This window comes from Capra hircus, chromosome 19 (assembly GCF_001704415.2).
Source record: "Capra hircus breed San Clemente chromosome 19, ASM170441v1, whole genome shotgun sequence".
Lineage (NCBI taxonomy): Eukaryota > Metazoa > Chordata > Mammalia > Artiodactyla > Bovidae > Capra > Capra hircus.
In genome coordinates, this window is record NC_030826.1 from 33,225,652 (window position 1) to 33,242,603 (window position 16,952).

Consider the following 16,952-nt stretch of genomic DNA (forward strand, 5'->3'; position numbering starts at 1 on the left):
AATTATTTAAAATTAAATAAAGTTTAAGATTCAGGTTCTCAGCCACATTAGCCACCTTTTAACTGCTCAGGAACCATGACTGGTGAGTGGGTAAAGTGCTCGCTGGCATAGATCTAGAATAATCCCACCAACTCAAGAGTTTTCCTGGACAGCACTGCCCTGTACCACACAAATGTGAAGGTTTATTCCCCCTCCTTTTAGGCAAGTATAGCATGCTGTGGACAGTTCCAAATCCTGATTTTTTCCCTACTCACCAAGATCCAGAGACAGGTCCTCACACCACATAGGGAGAAACAGTTACAGTGTAGAAACTAAGACAGTGCATTCTGAAGCCAGAAGCCCATCACTTACTAGTGGCATGATTGTAAGCAATTAGGCAACTTCTCTGCACCTTGGTTTCCAAATCCTTAAAAAGGATTTGGAAGAGATATCTCATGGGATTGCAGTCGAGACATGTAAGCATACAGAACAATGTCTACCACACGTGCGATACTCACTACACACCAACTCATTCTCAGCTCTGTTCTTTCCTACGATGTGGATGAACACAACAGATGCTGAGGCTGTTTCCAGCCTTTTGCTATCACTCTGCACACACATGGAATAAACCACGATGGATTCTGCCAATCTGCCCTCAGAGACCTTTATCTTATTCCCTCCCATACCCACCCCATAACATATGAGTGACTTCTCCACACATCTGTAAAAGAATCCACAAGGTTTCAGGGAACAATGTGATTCTGTCCATCCTATGATGCTCTAGTACTCTAAACAGAATATTTTTAGTAAGGGGAAAAAGAAAACCATTGTTTTTCAAAGGGAAAATGGAACTTGTGTATTTTTGGATATGCTTACCAAAAAAAAAAAAAAAAAACAACCATAATAACTAAACAACTTGTTTGAGGAATTTCATTCTAAGACCAAGTTTAATTTATGCTTGACAAACAATCTTGAACCACATCTTACCTCCCACCCCAAGAAGACTGAATTCAGTCTCCAAAATCATAAGCTTCTTGTGGCTAGAGTGTTTTCCAGATGAACATTTCATGAATAAAAGAACGGAAAAAATACTCAGCACAGAGTCACTGGGGACTGTTATTGTCTAAACAGACTTACGAGCAGCCCTGGGGGACAGAGAGGGAAGAGCGGCAACATCCAGGCATCCGGGCCTCAGCTCTCACTGAAGGCAGGTTAATGGCTTTTGGTGTCTGGTGGTGTCGTGTGGCCCCACCAGCTGCTGGTATATTGGATCCTGAGAAGCACCCTCCTTTCCCCACCCAGCAGGATGATGGCTCCCGGGGAGAAGAAAGAAAGAAACATTTTTTCACTATTCTGAAAATCCTGCTCTTGCTTCCTGAAGCTGGTAGGACACCTGACATTTCTACATGTATGGAGATATGCCCTGGTGATGTATGAACACAGGCCTTTCGTTCCAATGATCCTGTAAAGCCATTAAGACTGCCAACTCACAGGGGGAGGTTCTAAGCATCTTTGAATGCTATCCCCCAAAGCCCACCTCCTTCTGTCCCCTCTCTTTCTCCTGCATTTTGTAGGAACGCAGAAGGTTGGAACGGGCAGGATGTGGGTCCCTCAGCCTATGGCCTCTGGGAATGCTGAGCTGGTCTACTGCATTTGTGATGTGTACATGTAAGTGCCTGTTAACATTTTAAACCAGGTCTTATTAACACAAAACTTCATCTATGCCTAAACTAAGCAATAAGACAAATGTCCTTTTGAATAGAGTACAGAACACACTATGCTTCATATCAGGCAGAAACTTCCCCCAGGAATATACCATATGAATAAATACCAGACACCCTTGGCCACGCTGGAGTTTTACCCCCAGGAATACAAGAATGTGTCCTCACTAGGACACCTGTTACATAATATATTTATGTAAATTACATAAATGGGTTGAAAGAGAAAAACATCTGATATATTTATTGCTCAACAAATGCCAAAAAGGAATTTGAAACAATTCTTATCTTTTTCTGGATTAACGAAAGAAAAACCTCTTGGTAATAACCTCAGGACTAGGCTTCCTTTAATGGATGGTGTTTATCAGGAAATAACACAAAAGTCATATTTAAGGGCGAGATACTACTCATTTTGCAAGGAAAACAAAACTATCCACTGTTAACACTATTAGTCAACATTTCCTGAACTTCTACAAGTGAATAAAACCAAAAAGGTACAAAAGGTATGAATATTAAAAAGAAAGGAAAAATATCATTTTCTTGCAATGGTCTGCTTCAAAACTCTAGAAAATCAACTAATACCACCAAATAATGAAAAATGTTGAGACGCCAACATTGTGACCAATAACAAGACAGTGGACATTCCCTTCCCATGGCCCCACACACAGTAAGCACCTCCCCATCACCTTTCCATCTTTCTGTACAGCAAGAGTTGGTAGCAGAGAGAACCAGACCGGCAGAAGAGGCTGGGAATTCCAGATGCTGAATCCCCACTTATGCCCAGAACTAAAATTTTATACCCAATGAAATCACCAAGTGTCAGAGTAATGTGCAGAATCAAGGTGACGAAATTTTACCTTCCACGAACTTCTGCTCAGAAGATACTGGAGGAACCAAAAAAAGGAAAAAAAAAAAAAAAGGATATGGGAACCTGAAGGTCAAAAAAAATTAAAAAAGGAGAGACAGAAATATAACAGTCAGGCGTATGACACAGGAGCGAGGACAAGCCGGGAAGGAGGCAGCCGAGGACTCAGTGGAGACCCCTTGGTGGGAAATGGGTGGAACCCCTCACAAGTAGGACCTAAGGGGATCTCCACGAGGGTTGGGGCTGAATTAGTGATGACTACATAGAAACTGAAAGAGACACAGAGACACGCAAATGGTCAACAGGCCATGAAAAGATGCTAAATTACTAGAGTAATGCAAGTCAAATCCATAACAGGGTTCCACCTCACACTGGTCAGAATGGCCATTATCAGAAGTCTACAAACAACAAATGCTAGAGAGGGTGTGGAGAAATGGGAACTCTTCTACACAGCTGGTGGGAATGAAAACTGGTGCAGCCACTATGGAAAACAGTACAGAGGCTCCTTGAAAAACTAAAAATAGATTTACCATGTGATACAGCAATCCCACTCCTGGGCACACACCCAGAAAAGATGAAACCTCTAATTCAAAAAGACATATGCACCCCAACGTTCACAGCAGTATTATTTACAATTGCCAAGACAAGGAAGCAACTTAAATATCTCTCTCTATATATATATTACATTACATATGAATATATATATGTATATATTTTACTTGTTTATATTTATATATAAATATATATATATTACATCTATCTATGTATGGTACTTCATTGTGTGTGTTGGAATACTTTGAGTGTGTGCTCAGTCACTTTAGCTATATCCAAATCTTTGTGTCCCCATGGACTGCAGCCTGCCAGGCTCCTCTGTCCTGGGATTCAATAGGCAAGAACACTGGAGTGGGTTGCCATGCCCTCCTCCAGGGGATCTTCCTGACTCAGAGATCTAACCCACATCTCCTGCATTGCAGGCAGATTTTTTTTTACTGCTGAGCCACCGGAGAAATCCCACAATGGAATACTACTCAGCCATAGAAAATAATGAAATAATGCCACTTGTAGCAACATGGATGAGCCTAGAGATTATCATACTAAGTGAAGTGAGTCAGAGAGAGAGAAAAAAATAAGTATCATATATATGTGGAACCTAAAAATAATTATACAAGTGATCTTATTTACAAAACAGAAAGAGACTCATAGACAAAACAAATTTAGGATTACTGAAGGGGAAAGTGGAGGTAATAAATTAGGAGTTTGGGATTAATAGATATACACCACTATATATAAAATAAACAATGAAGATCTACTGTATAGCAATGCAACTATATTTAATATCTTGTATGACCTGTAATGGCAAGGAATCTGAAGCTCTACATCTGAAACTAACACACTATTGTAAACCAACTGTAGTTAAGATTTTTGAAAACGTAAAAAAGTGTCTTCACAAACCACAGTGTTTCATAAACAGCAGCAGAAGTGAGACAGCAGATGAAAAGAGGCCTCCACAGAGCACAGGCCAATAACGGCACTGGTTTTCTACTGGGGATCGATCTTTATAATGAAATCAGGAAAGGAGCCACTTTAATGACATAAATAAGTCAAAGCATCATACATTCTCTGAATCGTGCCTGTAGCTCTCAAGAGACCTGTCTCAAAAAAGAAAACAACCAGCAGAGCTCCAAATGGCCTGATGGATCACAGACTGCTCGCTATTGGTCAGGCATGCGCTGGTGCTTGTCTGGGAACCAGAGACAGAAAAACACTTTGCCAGCAACGTGGGTGTTCTTTCCAAAGACAAATTAAGGTTTGTTTAGGACAACAGGAAGACTGCTTTTTTCTTTAACATAGAAGAATACGTAGTTGCTGGCTAAGAGGTTAACTAATTTGAACCTGTTCTAGTGAGGTGGATTGAACCTAGAGCCTGTTACACAGAATGGAGTAAGTCAGAAAGAGAAAAACAAATACTGTATATTAACACGTAAATATGGAATCTGGAAAATTTGAACCTATCTGCAGGGAAGGAATAGAGAGGCAGATGTAGAAAAAGGACTTGTGGACACCGCAGGGGAAGGGGATGGTGGGACAAATTGAGAGAATAGCACTGAAACAGATACATTATCATATGTAAAACAGATAGCTGGTGGGAATTTGCTATATGACGCAGGGAGCTCAACCTGGTGCTCTGTGATAACCTAGAGGGGTGGGATTGCAGGGGAGGAAGGAGAGAGGCTCAAAACAGAGGGGATACATGTATACCTATGGCTGATTCATGTTGATGTGTTGCAGAAAACCAGCACAATATCGTAAAGCAATTATCCTTCAATTAAAAATGGGTTTTCTTGATGGCTTGAACAGTGAAGAATCTGCCTGCAATGTGGGAGACATGGGTTCAATCCCCAGGTCAGGAAGATCCCTTGGAGAAGGAAATGGCAACTCCAGTACTCTTGCCTGGAAAATTTCATGGACAGAGAAGCCTGGTGGGCTACAGTTCATTGGGTTGCAAAGAGTCGGACATAACTGAGCAACTTAACACTTTCACTTCCACTTTCCAATTAAAAAAACAATAAAACACCAGGTTCAAAGATGTCTGTGCCTTCGTGACAGCACAGCTATCTCCTTGCTGTCTCAATTCCTGCAGTACAAAACCAGGAACTCCACAGATTCAGACACATCTTTGAGTAAGCCTCTTGCCATCTGAACACAGGCTTCTTGCTATCTGAAAGGCAAGAGCCAAGTATAATTTGAATAATGGGGGATACTCTTTATCTAAGTATCTATATGTACACCTTTATCTAAGGGAGGGGTCAGCCGACCTTTCTTGTGAAGGGCTTTTTCCTGCAGTTACAGCACAGAACCAGCAACATGTAAATGAATGAGCCTGTGATCCTGTGCCTGTAAATCTTTATCCACAAAACCCCATGGTGGGCCTGAGTTGGCCCCTGGGCCATGGTTGGCTGACCACTGATCTAGACTTACATGATCAAGACTTAATGTTACTCAGTGTAAAAGGATTAGACCTACTACACTATCACCATTCCAAATGGCAAGGGCTTTGATTAGATAAAATGTGAAAAAACAGGACAGGACAGGCCAAAATGAGTAAATTCTAAGTTATAGTATGTGCAATTCAGGGTTAGGGAGAAGCAGCCATTTTTCTGAAAAACGTTTTTATCAATCTTTCAAGTTTATGTTGGTTTTTAAAAGATGTAGGTTTTGTTTTTTTTTTAAATCAAATTGTTAACCATCACATAGCTCTGAAATGGCACTGAGAAATAAGAACAGAACCCAACCCTGAAGGCCCTTCCAGCCCATTCTCTGTACTACCATTTCTTAGGTGCTCTGTTCTTCTACATTGTGTTTTTCTCAGAAAGGATCTGGTTTAATCATTGTCTATGAAACATTTTTATGGCATTCTTCCTCAGACTTCACCCCCAAACTGTATGTTACAACACAACGATCAACACAAAAGACACATTCGAGTTATGAATCATCACAATGAAGTGAACACCTTGAATCCCACCTCCTAAATAAAACTAGAAGACCAATACCTTGCATCTCTCCATTTTACTTTCCAACCATTTCCTAGCATACACAGTAATACGTGGTATATTAAAGTTGTATCGTTTAAAGTTATAGTTTGATAACATTTATCATCTAGGTACTATTTTCTACCACCCCCACCAACCCTTCATCCACGATCTCCTTCATCTCTCTACGGAAGCTCTCCTAACTGCCTTTTCTAAAAAAAAATGAGAGCTTTATTGGATATAACTCACACACCATAAATTTTGCCCTTATAAAATGTGATTCGGAAGCTTATTCATTCACTTACATGGTTGTATAACCACTGCCTAATTCCAGAACATTTTCATCACCTGCAAAAGAAACTCTGTCACTCCCTCTGAAACTGGATTCCCCCTAAGATCAAGCTCCCCTGCAGAGTTTATCATCAACCCCTCTATCTAAAACTCTATTCCCTTCCCTGTCCTGCCCGGTTCCCCTCAGGACAGAGAAATTTACCGAAGAAGAGGGGGGACTGAAACGAGCAGGGCCCCATGGAGACTTCCTGGGCACAAAAGTCCTTCCGTTTGTCCCCTGCTTATTTGTAGAAAAAGGCTTTAGTCTCCCAGGCTTTTCCTGAGTTCCAAAGAGCAGATTCAAGCAGTTATTTATTAGGGAAGTGAGAGAATGTGGAAAGAAAAGACAAGGGGTCAAGAACAATAGTTCAACAATAAAACAAGAGTGCAAGTTCCTCCCAAGGGGCATACAGAACACTCTGACGTGTATCTTTGAGTTGTTCTGCAGAAATAAGACCCTGGCCCAGGTGGAGGACAGTAACGACAGGCTAACCCCGAGCACGAGACCCTAGACTGGCTGGAACCAGAAGGTGGACGATTAACATTCCTGAAACACCACTTGTTACCTCATCTCCCGCCCACAGGAAGGATGTGCAGGAGCTAATACACACCCCTCACCCTTCCCCTCTCTTCATCTTTAAAAATTCTTCCCTGAAAGTCATGGGGAGGAGTTTGGGCCTTTCGAGCATGAAATGCCTATTCTCCCTGCTTGAAACTGAGAGTTTCTCAGCCGTGTCCGACTCTTTGTGGCTCCATGGATTACAGAGTCCATGGAATTCTCCAGGCCAGAACACTGGAGTGCGTAGCCTTTCCCTTCTCCAGGGTATCTTCCCAACTCAAGGATCGAACCCAGGTCTCCCGAATTCCAGGAGGATTCTTTACCAGCTGAGCTACAAGGGAAGCCCAAGAATGCTGGAGTGGGTAGCCTATCCCTTCTCCAGTGGATCTTCCCGACCCAGGAACTGAACTGGGGTCTCCTGTGTTGTAGGTGGGTTGTTTACCAACTAAGCTATCAGGGAAGCCTTTCTCCCTGCTTGGTGCCCTGCAGATAAACATTGGACTTTCCTTCACCACAACCCGGTGTCAGCAGACTGTCTGCCTCTACAGGCAAGTGGAACCAAGTTCGGTTCAGTAACGCTTCCCCCAACTCCCTGGGAACCACTACTCCACTTTCTGACTCTATGAATCTCCCTACTCTGGACATTTCATACATATAATAAGTAGATTTTTGCATGTGGCTTCTTTCCATTGATGCAGCTGTGTGCTCAGTTGTGTCCAACTCTTTGCGACTCCATGGCCTGTGGCCTGCTAGGCTCCTCTGTCCATGGGATTTTTCCAGGCAAGAACACTGAAGTGGGTTGCCATTTCCTTCTCCAGGGGATCTACCTGACCCAGGGATCAAACACGCTTCTCCTGGGTCTTCTACATTGGTAGGCAGGTTCTTTACCACTGAGCCACCTGGGAAACCCTTCTTTCTTTAAAAAGATGCAATTTTAAAAATAACTTTTTCTTTTAAAGATTTACACATTCACAGCAGAAAATGAAAATATTATAAGAAAGGATGAATAGATTTTAAGTATTCTCTTAGAGATAACCACTGTTAACATTTGTATAAACTTCTTTTTACAGAATTGGAATCATACTAGACAGTGTTTTAAAATTTGATTTTTGACTTAATGCACTGGGTACATTTTTCCCCACTGTTTTAAAATATATTTGTTCAAAGTATGACTTTTAAGGGTTATATTATATTACACTGTACACACATACCGAAATTCATTTGATTACCCTATTATTAGATATTTGTATTACTTCCAGTTCTTTAAAAATAATTTTAAATGAATAAAACATGATAAATTTTCTTGAAATGGTATCTTCATAGGCATCCATGACTATTTCCTTGAAATAAATACTAATAGACACAGTTTCTGTGTTAAAGGGTATATTCCATGGGTGGCACCTTGACTGGGAGGCTGACACTGGTGATTTATCTGGTCAAGGACATAGGCAGGACACAGCAAGTTTTAACAGGCTGAGTTTAAAAGTTTTAAAGGCCTCAGACTTCAAGTGTCAAAACATTAGAGCAGTATTGACGTAGAAGGAAATACGTAAAATGATACCCAATTCACCCTTACGGGAAACATAATTTGAAAACAGTCTGGCTAGGAATAGCCAGGCATTTTTACTGCTTTCTGTCATTGTATTAGTTTTCTTTTGCTGTGTAACAAATTCCGGGGCCCAGTGACCTGTTTGTGACCTCACAGTTCCTGAAGGTCAGAGGTCAGCCAGTGTAGCCGGTTCTCAGCTCAGGGTTCCCCAAGGCTGAAATCCACTGTCAGCTGAGCATCACCTGGCAGCTCTGGGATGAATCTGCCTGCAGGTCTGTCCAAGTTGGAGACAAGTTTCTACATCTGTAAGGCCAAGTTCCCCATTTCCTTGTTGGCCATCAGCAACTAGAGGCTGTTCTCAGCTCCTTTCCCCAGGTTCCCCTCCCATCTCAACCCAGCAGCGGCCATAATGTGATGGGGTTAGGCCCACACAGGTAATCTCCCTTCCTGTTCTAGGGCCAATTTACCAGCAACTTTTAACTATGCTGTCGAATGCCTTTTACCATGAACACAGTGTGACTGTGGGAGAAATGCCAGGGAGCAGAGATCACAGTGCATTTTAGAATTCTGCCACCCCGCCTGGGTGCTCAGTGCCAACTACACATTCATCACCAGGAGCATTTATAAAGTGCTGTGCCTGACCCCGACCAGACCTAAGGACTCGGGACCCCACAGGCAGAGGCCCCGGCAGCACTGAGAAACCTCGAATGGGAAAGTCACGCCTGAGCCTCAGGGAACCAGTGTGCTGCAGGCAGAAACACAGGAATAGGAACAATGAGTGGTACATTAATGACCCGAAGAAGCAAAGCCTGTCCCTGGCTGATCATAGGAAAAGCAAACAATCTGACCTAAGGGAGACTCGGGGGCTCTCTCTGTTACCTCCAGACCCCACTAACTTCGCTTGACTAGAATTCTGTTGCTGTAAATCCGGCAGTGTGCACGACACCCACTAATTGTTGGCTGGTGACTGGTGGGTCAGAAGTCCGGGGAGCCCCGCCCGGTTGTTCACGTCAGATGTCCAGGTGTCAGTCTGGCTAGACTCCGCCCTGGAGGCCATGGGAGGGAATCCACTCACAGGTGGACTCGTGATGTTGCTGTATGACCTGGATTGACTCGCCAGTGTGGGCCACATAGTCCAGGGTCTGGGAGCACAGCCAAGGTGCTGCCTGCGGAGGGCAGGGTGGCTGGTCCTCATCATGCTTCCTGGCGGGTTGGAGGGGTGCCCCAAGACCACGCACTCATCGTTGTTTCAGGTCAAGGTCCCTTGGCTGAGGCCCAGCAGAAGGCCCAGCAAGCTGCACACCCTCAGCCTGGCTGAGATCTGAGGGCATCAGGACAGGCAGAGAAGGACTAGCCTGTTCACTTCACAACTGCTGGGGGCCCCTCGGCACTTCCTGGGTGTCACAGGACCTTGGTGCTCCAAGGCTTTATGCTGGGAAGTCCCGGTTTCCTCTCTGGCCGTCAGCTCCTCCTCACATGTCGCTTTCACCTTCAAATCCACCAAGTGTGTGGGTCATTATGCTTCAGAGGAGATTCGACTTTTACAAGTTTATGTGTTAGGTCTACCTGGGTGATCGCCCCTTTGCCACACTTGGGAGCAAGTCCATAGGGTGAGGGGCACTGGGCATCATTCTTAGAAGTCTGCTCTTTTATCCACCATCTCAGTTTCTGCTCCTTTAGAAGGCTTCCTGGTAATGACCTTAGAGATGTCACACCCCTGAGAGGGAAGGGAAAGCAGATGAAGAGACAGAGACTGGGGGTTCCATGGGTAGGAGTGGGGTGGGGATGCAGCTGAAGGCATGGCCAGCACCAGACCTGTGGGGAGGAGCCTATGGAGCCTTCCTGGAGTCTGGCTTTTTCCAAAAAGGCCCAAAGGAATCTGAGTTGAGTGGACTGTCTAGAAGGGTGTCCTTTTGATAAGAGTGGCTCTGTGCAGACCCCTCCCCACAGTGCAGGCCTGTTTACTGCCCGACTTCACGTGGGGTGACCCATGCCTGCTCATCTAACCTTCGGTGCTGCTGTACAGAGCAGCCACCTGCAGTTACTTAAACTCCAACTGAGACATCTCTAAGGCCATGCCCTTTTGAGCCTGGTGTGAGATAAACACAAGTCCTCACCTTCTCCAGGTGAGCTGAACCATCACCTCTCCCACCTTCCTGTTAAGACTGCACCCCCACACCTGACATTCCCAATCCTCTTTCCTGGCTTTATGTTTTCTCCCTAGCACATTCCATCTTCCAATCTGGTACATATTTCATATTTAAATTTTAATTAATTGTCATCCCCACGAGAATGTAGTTTCCACAGGAGCAGAGGTATCACCTGTTTCATTCATGGATGACTTCCCAGCAGTTAAATATTATGTGGCACCAACCTGGCATCTCGATAAAAACCCACTGAATTAATATAAGGAGGATTCTGATCTAACCTATCACACTATACTTTGGTAAAAAGAAACTATTTTCAGTCAAAATTACATGGTTATCGTTTTTTCAAAAGATGGTTTTTGAACCGTTTTGAGTTTTCCACAGTTTAATTCTGGCTTCCCAAGTAGGAGAGAACAAGCTTTGGAGGGCTGTCTTAGACAAACAGGTCTAGACAGGGGATATTTTTTGAAGAGTAGATAAATCAGACACATGATTTGCATTTCTCTCTAAGTTTACAGAGATTTAACAATGAATGAAAGATACTCTTCAGGCAAAATAAGTTTGGGCTTCATCCAATGTGAGATGCTTTGAAAACAAGTTCAAGATGTTCACAAAAGAAAACAAAGGGAAAGAAAGAAAGACAGCAAGAAACACCATTCTCACTCTCAGGATTGGAAATATCTTGTCTAACCCTCTTGTGACCTAATTTCAATGACCTTCTGCATTCAAGGGCCGATTCCTTCTGGAATTTTTAATTTTCTTTTCATAACCATTCCAGCACATCCCTCACTCATTTCTGTAAAGCAAGAAGTGATAGTGCCGCTGACCCCCAGGACTTCGTGGGGCTCACTGCCGTCAGACCTTGTGCCTGGCTGATGAGTCCTACCCAGCTTCCTCTTTGGTCACCAGGCCCACTTCCCTCACCCTGAAACCTCCCGTAGCCAGCTTTCATCCCCGACTCCTGTCCTGGCGGGGATGCTGTCACTCAGGCACCTACCTGCCTTTGCAGGGTATCTGAACCTTGAGAAAAGGCGGATGCAGAGAGTGACAGAGGAGCCAAGAGAACGACGGGCCAGAAGCATGTTTGTACCTGGGGGGCCTCTATTGTTGGTCATGACCCTGATTTTTTCTTTACATTTTTAACAGAAAATGAAGAGACTCAGATATGGGCCACTTTTTTCTTGGGTACAGTCTGAACTAGAGACACTTGACTACTGCTGCACAGAGAACCTGGCTCTTGCCTGGCCCTCTGGGCTGACTCTCAGCTGAGGCCCAGTCTTCTTGGTCCTCAAAGCTGGACATTGGGAAAGGAGTATCATGGTGCCAACAGTTTCAGTATTTGTAGAAAAACAGGGTAAAGATGTGGGGGAGGGGGCTGAGCCTGAATAAGGAGAATGAAGGAGGTAGCAGTTTTAAAGAGGACACCTAATTAACAGGAAGGTAAAACAGTCCAACTTTCAGAAGAAAACATAGAATGATGTGTAATGACTGTGGAACAAAGATTTCTTAAACAGAAACAAAATGCACTAATCATCAGAGAAGAGACTAATAAATTGGACTTAATTAAAATGAAGAACTGTGTTTAAAGGAAGAGTGAAAATTCAACCACCCTGGGAAATGATATTGTCTATTTGACTAAGGACTTGTGTGCAGAATGTGTAAAGAATCCATGAAAGCAACAAGCAAAGAAAGACAATCTTATTCTAAAAATGGGCAAAGGCTTGAGCAGGCATCCAAGGAAAGACAGCGGGGACGTCCAAGGAGCACAAGAGAGGAGCCTGACCTCATCTGCCAGCAGGGAAAGTAAGCCACAGCCTGAGTGAGACCTCTTGTCACACATGCCCCAGTGACTGGGAGCAACAAAACCAACAGCAGCAAGTGCTACGGAGAAAGTAGAGAAAACATAAATCACCCAAGTCATTGGTGGGCGACAGCACTGTACAATTGCTTGGGAAATCTGTCTGGCACGATCTACCACACTAGAACACACGTACATCCTGTGGCCCACCTGGTCCACTTCTAGGTGTAGACCCAGAAGGAATGGACACATGGGTTCTGAGAGGCGTTACCAGAACATACCAACAGAACATACCAGATATGCAAGAGCCCCAGACTGGAAGTCACTCACCTGTCCACTGACAACAAGAATGGGTAAGTAAACAATGATGTGATCATACCATAGGTTACTATCAGAGAAGGAAACGAATAAACCATACTCATAGGCAACAGCACAGGTAAATCTCAACAATTTAAAAGCAAAGATGGAAATACTACAGGTTTTAATTCCATTTCTTTAAAGTTCAAATGCAGACAAAATAGATATGGTATTTAGGGATCCTAAGTTTTACAGAAAACCAGCAGAAACAGAACTAGGGACAGAGTCACTTGTGGAGGTCATGGAGGCTATGACGGGAAAGTCACATGAGTGGTGTGGGCCCAGCCGTGCTCCGCTCCTAGACATGACTCTGGGTTTTCACGTCCACAGTCATTCGATAAACTATGATTTACACACTTTTATCTTTGTATATGACATTTCATTATAAAAAACCAAACTTATATCAAGTATTCCTTCTGTGTTCAACCTCCACAGAAAACAAAAACAGAAACTCTCCAACTAAATATGAGCAACTCCTAACTTCAGAAGAGACTGAAGGCCTACCATGTGGGGCCTTTGTGTCAATCAGAAAAAGGCACCATCTTTTGAAGATTATTTAGTGAAAGCTGCCTCCTTGGGCGGAGCAGCCAGTCGGGAGCGCTGTTGGGGGTTTACTCAGCCTCTGAGCAAATAAAAAGGCTGTCCTAGGGGACGCAGGCCCACAGTGAGATCACGTCTGCTGGAAGTTGTGATGGGTCCTTGGGGTCCTACCCCGCCCCCACCTGCCAGCAGCCCCACCTGGGAGAACAGAGCTGACACCAACAGTCACATGGGCCTGCCCAGGCCAACGCACATGCAGGACACAGGCCGCTGCCTGCCCAAGTCTGCTGGACGCTGACGGCCCCCGGCCTTACCGCGTAGCCCTCTGTCTTCCTCTGGCACCACCTGAGGAGAGCGTTGCGCTTGGAGCCGCCGTATTCCCGGGCCAGGGCCGCCAGAGGGTCTCTTCTTTCCACACTAGTTAGAAAGCGGAGATGTTGACGTTTAGAGTCCACAAATACACAGAAAATAACTAACTAGATGAGAAAAGCAAAAGTCGAGGTCTGTCCAATGAGACTCTAAAGAAATCGCCCACCAGTCCCATTAACAGCACGTTTTTATTACATTTCACGGTATAAAGCAGAAAGGGAACTGTGCTTCCTGGCTTTCAGGAGTCTTGTGAGGGTTTTTTTTTTTTTTAATCCATCTGCTGCTCTATCCTTCTAGCCTTTTATTTATTAAGTATAGCATCATTTAAATTAAAAAAACCTATAGAAAACAGTACATGTTACGAAGCTACAACCTATTTCTACAGTAATATATACAAGGAATACTGGAAGAGCATTTTAAAAACCCCAGACTAGTTGCTTATGGGAGGTGATGGGAATGGAGTTTATATGGTCAGCGTCACCATTAACAATGAAGTTATTGTGACTTTGCAAGTGTTCACTATGCCTGGTCTTAATTCATCACTGAGAGCCAAATTTCTAGGCATGACAAATTAGGGAAGACTAAAATGAAGGCTTAGAAAAGAGTGTCTCAATAAACGAAACATTTACCAGTTTTCTTAAAAAAAAAAAAGAAGAAAATAGACATGACTGCAATAATAAATACAAAAATTACCAAAGTAAATTTCTATTCTATTATTGGCTCATCTCAATGACATGAATATAAAATTGAAATAATAAACTAACCTCACTAATCTAACCTTTTATGATGAAGGTATAATATAAATAGCATGGAAAAATACACATAGTCTGTTTGTATGCATTTCTGGTGCAGAAAAAATAATTTTGGGATAGCACTAATTCTGGTCCTGAAAACCTGTTTTGATTATTTAAATCCCCTGCATATAAACAAGACAGAAACGTAACAACTGGGGCTTTAAATTAAACCTCTGAAAGATATGACTTCATCTATTTGGGTCCAGAAACAGACCACACCCAAAGATTTGACAATGGCTGAACTGAGGTGTTCAGGCTTTTATAAAACCCTTTTCTAATACTCATAATGGTAGTTCTAATGTTTGTTAAAAAGCCATTACTCCTCAAGTAGCCAATTTTGTGCATTTATCCACCTGCCTATTCGTAAATATTTACTGAGTGAGTGGCTCTGTGCAGCACAACACGAGGGGCTAAGAGCGATCCAAGCGTCAGGATGAAGTATTTGCTGTCCACTAAATTACAGCCCAAGTGAGGCAAAAGCACACACAGTGTGCAGCAGGGAATTAAATACAAATGGAGGTCAGACAGCACAGGCCGAAAAGGGGGTGTCTGTGCCACCAGGAGTGGGCTGCAACCTCAGGGGAGGGTGGACCAAGGAGGAGAAGCGTGAAAGGACAGAAGGAAGATACTTCTGGCCGGAGCCTTACAAATTGCCAGAATAGCTGGTGTGGTGCTGCAAAGGTGAGAGGTACAGACTCTGATGGGTACCTGAGTTTGCTCTGCGGCTTCCAGCCCCCAGGGGAGGTGCCCAGCAGCCTGGAGCCCCCGAAGGCCAGAGAAGGGGGTCTGCTCAGGGACTCGAGAGAGGGGCTCTTGCGGAGATAAGGGTTTGGCTTCAGGTCCTCAGCTCTTCCCTTCAGGAGATCTGTGGGGACAACAATATGATTACTGGTCCTGGAGGAGGAGAGACCCAAAAGGTCACACTGTCCAGTACACTCAGTCCTCACGTCAGTGTTGTGTACAAGCACACAACAGGCACCAAGTCACTGTGCAGCACACCTGAAACCAGCACACATACTGTACACCAGCTACACTCCTCTAAAATTGTATGAAAGAACACACAACAGATACTGAATCACTGTGTGGCACACCTGAAACCGAGACAGCTCTGGAAATCATCTCCATTTGCTAGGTCACGTCAGCCGTGTCCGACTCTGCGCGACCCCACAGACTGTAGCCCACCAGGCGGCTCTGTCCACGGGATTCTCCAGGCAATAATATGGGAGTGGGTTGCATGCCCTCCTCCAGGGGATCTTCCCGACCCAGGAATTGAACCCACGTCTCTTGTCTCCTGCATTGTTGGAGGGCTGGTTCTTTACCACGCCCCAGATTCGGATAGAGATACACACACAACATGTTCTAGGCTGGGTGATAAAAATGCGAATAGGGACACGGTGTTTTCTAGAAAGGACTCTCCAGGCAGGACCAGCTCCATGATCCACAGGGACCAATGCCAAGCTGCCCTTGTTCAACAGTCACTCTGAGCTTCAGGATGGCACCAGCAGCACACTGACCAGAGGCCCTGCTCCTAAGAGCCTCCGCAGGTATACAGGGTCAGGGCCACCAGACCAGCCTGTCCCCAGGAAAAGCCCATGTTCTACTGATGGGCACTTGGGGGAGGGTGTGACAGGAAGATGCCTGGTAGGTCATCAGGTAGAAACGCTGGGCACCAAAAATGAGGCCCACTTCACAGGACAGGATGCCATGCCAGCCACAGGCCCTGGCTCTCTAGGAATCAGTGAGAACATTTCTTCTGAGGCTCGTCTCTGCTGTCACTGTAGTCTGAGGCAAAATAGCTAAGGAAACAGGCTGAACCCCCTTGAGGCTATTTCCTAGAGGACCACTGAGGTATAGATCAGGAGAAGACTCCTGCAACTGTCTAGCTGGACATACAGATGACTCGGGAGTGGGAACCTGGTCACCTGCTCGATGCCACAAGCAGCCAGCGACCAGGCCGAGCCCGCGGTCCCCTCCTTCGACGCCATAAACAGTGGGGAAAACAACACTTGTATAGCTATTAGCATCAATTATGGTGGTCAGGTTGGGAGTGTGGCTAATGAGCTGGGAAGAGCAGAGAATCACAGCATTTACATCACTAAAGGGAACAACAAAAAACAGTGCATTAACCCTGGTCCTGCAGCTTCTAGGGACATGACGCTGCACAGCTGGCTGGAAAGCAGGCCATTTCCAGGGTGCGGGCCTTTCCGAGCCAAGTAAACAATCTTGCAAGTGGACAAGGTGCCTGCAGGGTGGGGGCAGGGAGGAGAGAAAGAGGGGAGCTGAGGATGAGTTACTACTTCCGGCCAATCTCAGTGTCAGTATTTATCTTGTAAATGAAAAGAACAGTTTCTCCAAAAGGGAAATTCTAAAGCTGGAGGAACAGAGATGTCAATACTAACAATAAAAGATCACCTAAC

General features: G+C 44.5%; 1 protein-coding gene across 1 annotated transcript in view; it reads right to left on the reverse strand.

The window, feature by feature from the left end:
• Positions 1 to 16,952, reverse strand: part of LOC102188626 (cytospin-B) — a 113,990-nt gene that overhangs the window by 23,953 nt on the left and 73,085 nt on the right. Inside the window, exons 9-10 of the mRNA XM_018064004.1 lie at positions 15,244 to 15,400; positions 13,687 to 13,789 (exon numbers count right to left, since the gene is read on the reverse strand). Coding sequence (XP_017919493.1) covers positions 13,687 to 13,789; positions 15,244 to 15,400 — 260 coding nt within the window. The remainder of the gene's footprint in view (positions 1 to 13,686; positions 13,790 to 15,243; positions 15,401 to 16,952) is intronic.